Genomic DNA, 5,192 nt, shown 5'->3' with positions numbered 1-5,192 from the left:
TGGGGGGGGGGATTGGTTTTCAGTGAGGGAGGTGGAGGCTCTTCCTCTTGGCTCAGTTGTCTCCTGTGAATCCCAGTCTAATATAAAGTACTGTACTTTTGACCTTTCTCTTCTATCCTTAATCAGCTATAGGAAAATATTTTTTAATCCATTATTTGATGATATTTATTTGGTTTTAAAGGTGTTTTCCATTGAACTTTGAATAATTTAGTTAGTAGTTACTCCTAGAGCTTAGCTCTATACACCCCATGTTTCAGTACATTTTTAAATAATATTAGTTTGTTTTTAATGGTATTAATTGATTTCTAAGATTCTTAATGCTGTGTACAATTATATAGATGTGTACTTTTTAAAGAGCTAAAGTTTTATATGCCCCTGAAGTGTAGGTTTAATTGATATTTATATGATTTTACCCTCTGTCAATGATATTTATGTTTTTGAATGCAGTATATTGATACTTGTTTGTTTATATATGCAGTTATATTGATATTTATTGGCTTTTAAATGCACAATGTCACATTGATATTTATTTTGTCAAGGTTGGGTTTAGGCAAGAGGACAGAGGTGATTGAGGTTAGGATAGTTGCTGGGCAGGGGATACAATTATTAATATTGTCAATCAGAATAATAATCATAATCCTGCAGTGGTCAGTAGATACATGGATTATAGTTATTGGGTTTCTCTGACATGCCTTGAAAAGTAAATGTAGGATTGTCCAATCGTTAGTTATATTTTTTATTCAGTCCAGATGGTTGTATTGTACTTAGTAAATGGATCCATTTCCTTTCCATTTTTTTTTCTTTCAGCGTCTGTCCAGGATGAATTACTTTGAATCCCTGAAACTCTCAGATTTTGTAAGCCATGTGTGACATAATGATTAACTATAGGAGTATGAATCTCCCTCCTGTATTTAATATTGTATCTGTGTTGCATCATCCGAGTTGAGATTGAATTTTATGTCTCTCCAATGTACTGCATTCCACATTTACAACAGAAGATCAAATAGACAATCAGTTTTGGGTTTTCGCGTGGGCTTGAGTCTAGCGTTGACCAATAGGTCCTTGAGAGAGGTCCTTGTTTCTCCGATAAACCGAGATTATTTGATGGTTCTGTAGAACACCCAAATCTTCGATTATTGATTTAAAATTGGCCTTAAATTTGCTGTTCAATATTGCACTGATTGATTAAAAAGAAGTGAGGAATCATTTCTTATTGTTTTGCTTGTTTACCAATGTGGAATGACTTGCGGCAGTAACTCAGAAAAGACCTGGAGTAGTTTCCGTAACGCTGCAAACAGAATGTTGACTGCTTCCCGAAAATCGTTTTCCTGTGTACATATCCGGTGAAATCGCAATAACTGTGTTTTATGATGCCCTTAAAGGTATGTTTGGGGTGAAAACAATAAGGCATGTGTATCATTGGTTTTTAAGTACACTTTGATGTCCAATTTTTGATTCTGTGTAAACGACGCTCCTTTATACACTGTGGTATCCAAAAAAATCGATAGATTGCCCGCCAGTTACGTGCTTCAGCTTAATGGAAGGGTCATGAGTGTTCAAAATCTTCCCTCTAATCAGTCCAGATTCCCCAAATATCATCCAAATATCTCAGGAAATTCAGAGGCTTCTTCAGACATTTAGACAGAGCTTCTTCCTCCCAATTGGCCATACAAATATTTGCATAGGCTGGGGCAAATCGTTTGCCCATTGCTGTGCCTTTTATTAGCAAATAATATTCCCTGTTAAAAGTCGTTTAACACTTTATTCACTGCCGATAACCTTGCTCTGGTGTCAGTATTTGTGTACAAGCTGTCAACGTCCATCGTGAAAATTTTTTAGGTTTTTGACGCTATCACTACTGCAGTCCGAGACAATGGACCTACCCGGAGGCACCTCAAACGGTTTACTCCATTTGTCCGGTTCTTTGTGGATCTTGGGTAAAATGTAGAACCTCTGTTCTCTCAATTGAGCGTCTCCTTTTAAATATTGCTTTTGCTTATTGTTAATAAATCCTTTGCTTTTTAAAGTCTCCAATATGTCATGCACCAGTGGGATGGATTCTAAATAGATTGGTCTTTCCAATTTCTTGTAATCATTTTTATCTGTTAACTGGCGATGCACCTCCCTAAAATTACCACTGAGCTCCCTTTGTCAGCAGGTTTAATTACAATCTGTTGGTTATTCATCAGTTCCCTGAGTGCTTTCACCTCGTCTTGTGATAGATTTTGTTTTTCTTGATGAAACCTGAAAAACCATTTGAAATCCTTGTTGTCTTTTTAAATGAATAAATGGATTTCTGGTAGCAATCTGTACGGTGGTGGTGTCCAGTTTGGAGGTTAGACAGAAATTCTGTCCCCACAAAGTGGCGTCAGAATGATGCACAGTCCATTGAACCGACTCTGAGCTCAGACGTGGGACAACATCCGCCCAACACGGGTTAGGGATAGAAAGGTCTGATCCTAGAATCGCCCCTGGTAAGGAGTATTGCTGTATCTTCTATTGTTGCGCTTGCTTGATGTTTGGCTGTGTCAGTAAAGTAGTCGATTTGCTAGTTTGTCATCGTTATGTAATCATAACAAATGCACACATACAGCTGTCCTTATTTACGATAGTGGTGAATTACATAGCGTTGCTTTATCCATCATAGTGTGAAAAACTGTTTCGCCTGCTATTCCAAAGAATTCAGTTTTTTCTAATCCGACAAATATTTCAATTCCTGCCACAACAAGCACACAAGCTAGAATTCTTTGGAATACCACTCCTCTCAGGTAGTGATTGCACAATGAGCCACAGAATCTCTCCTCTATATAAAGGCTGCTTATGTGTGGCAAGAACAGCAGAATCCAGCAGATGAGTTGACTTCTTACTGCCTAACATTCCCTGTCAGCAGATATGTAAGTGTTTTGAAGAATGTTTTATTTTCTTGCTATGGACCTCACATTTTTAAATGTCAGATCTTAATTGATTATATTCAGTGTAAATAGGGTAAATGGGTAATTATTCATTTTATTTTATTAGTCATTATGGTGATCCACTTGACAACTGATATTTTAGTTTGTCATTGTTTTATTGGAGCTCATCTGAAAAGGCATGCTGCTAACTTTTTCTGTTCTGCTTACCCATGATTTATCTGTCTTCCATGCAGTTACCTACAATGGCCAACAACATCACACACCTTAATGTGTCTCTTAATCAAGCTGAGGAGCAAATGCTCCAATCACAAGGCTTCAAGAAAATCAATGTAAATCTGAACAAAGGCGCGTGTGGAAACGTTATCTATATTTGGTACAAAAAATTAAGCAACTCAGCCCCCATCACCAGAGTTCAAGTTTCATTCAATGATGAAATGGCAGTTGGATTGGCCGAGTCAGGTTACAAGAAGATCCCTAAAGACCTAAATGCTGGAGCAAAAGGTAATCGTCTCTACCTTTGGTACTTCAGAGGCAACTCAAAGTACGATTCTCCCATAGTGGACATTGATATCACTACAGATGCAGCAGGGGAAGCTCACAAGTTTTGCCATGGCTGGGAGAGACTGGTCTGTGATCTGAACCGCAATGTTGGAGGGAGCCGGATCTATGGCTGGGTGAAGAGAAAGACGCAAACATACATCTGTGATGTCACTGCCACTGATTCCTACACGTCAGACAGCGACTACTTTCAGGATGGTTACATCCGTATGGATGAAGATACCAATAGAGGTGCAGGGGGAGCCTTTGTCTTCATCTGGTACCGCCAGACCACTAACCCCAAGATTGCACTCACGGATCTGCAAATCTCCACCAATGGCACGGAGTATCAGGAACTTCAGCAGCAGAATTACACGGCAGTGAATGTTAACCTCAACGAGGGGACCGGAGGTAACAAGGTGTACCTGTGGCACACGACAGAGGGAGACAACAATCCCATTGAGGGCAGCACCCTGCTTCTCAACCCAGCTGCTGTTCCACTGTATGAGAAGGCTGGTGCCACTGTCGTCAAAAGAAACATCAACGCAGGCAATAAAGGCAGCACTGTGTACCTGTGTGTTAATAATGTTAAAGGCTGAGGAAGTTTTTCCACTCACTGAAGTGGGAAAGCACAGTCCAACAATGTTGCTAAATCATTTTGGTGGTGGCCTCTTTAACTATTTTCTCTTTTTGACAATATATATAACAAGTTGATTAATTCTCTAACAGTTCTACTAATGGTAATATCAGAAAGCATCAGTGGTTTATGGGTTCTTCTGTTAAACTTGCTGTCACATAATCACATAAACTATTTGAAATGGTTTTTTCTACAGTGATGTTAATGAATGTTTGATAAAGTTCCGAACTGTGGTCATTTTCAGGGTTTTACGTTTATAATTTTGGGTGTCTACTAGAAAATGTTTACAATGTCAAAATAAGATCTACACAGTTTCTCATTGTCATACATTTCAAATGCCTTCTAAAAGCCTTGTATCTGTCAACACTGTAATAAAGTTTGACTGAAACAGAAAAAATGTCTTGTGTTTCTTACAGTCACTATTTACTACCTGTATTAAAGGATTACTAGCAAAACTCTTTCCCGTTTTCATAGTCAGTATGTGAAATGAAAAGGTTAAGATTAATAAAGGTTTTCTGATCCTTGTATATGCATGAAATCAAATGTTTTTCATAAAACCTTTGTGAAAGAACACGATATATTTCTTTAATACCCCTTACTACTAAATTTAAAAATGACCAAACCCATTCTTAAAAATAAAGCAATTTATTTATAGCCAATGAAATGGAAATCAATCGGGTATATAAATCATGCGCAAAGTAGCAAAGCCGTAGCCTATGTAAAAAGTACAGCTCACGTCCTACATAAAGGATTTCTTGTATACAAAGTTATGTCAGCTAGTAATAGAGCTCTGATTTCACAGAGGTCATCCTGACATGTCGTCCTGTAGATACCGAGACTTTCCGGATGCTGCTGAGAATTCAGGAAGCAGCAGAGTGATATAAATCCTATTTTTCCTGTCAGTCACTATTTGCATTCATTCTTTGAGACATGCATCAGGAACTTTCCTTTTTGCGTATACCTTTGTGATTAATAAAGCTGGAATTTTTACACCACAGTTTCAGTGACAACAGAATCAGCACAACCTCAGGGTAATGTACAGAAGAGTACACAGCAGGAAGATTTGGTTGAAATATTATGACTTTATTCTCATTAGATTGCAATTT

At 38.0% G+C, this 5,192-nt stretch overlaps 1 protein-coding gene across 1 annotated transcript; it reads left to right on the top strand.

Annotated features, from left to right (window-relative positions):
• Window positions 1–2,846: 2,846 nt before the first annotated feature.
• LOC123966155 lies at window positions 2,847–4,431 on the top strand. The gene is made up of 2 exons (XM_046042360.1): window positions 2,847–2,894; window positions 3,146–4,431. Exon 2 carries the CDS (start codon window positions 3,155–3,157, stop codon window positions 4,046–4,048), a length of 894 nt encoding a protein of 297 aa, XP_045898316.1. The 5' UTR covers window positions 2,847–2,894; window positions 3,146–3,154; the 3' UTR covers window positions 4,049–4,431.
• Window positions 4,432–5,192: the final 761 nt, after the last annotated feature.

The sequence above is a fragment of the Micropterus dolomieu genome, unplaced genomic scaffold (genome assembly GCF_021292245.1).
Source record: "Micropterus dolomieu isolate WLL.071019.BEF.003 ecotype Adirondacks unplaced genomic scaffold, ASM2129224v1 contig_12808, whole genome shotgun sequence".
NCBI classification, from domain to species: domain Eukaryota; kingdom Metazoa; phylum Chordata; class Actinopteri; order Centrarchiformes; family Centrarchidae; genus Micropterus; species Micropterus dolomieu.
This window is presented reverse-complemented; position numbering and strand designations above follow the sequence as displayed.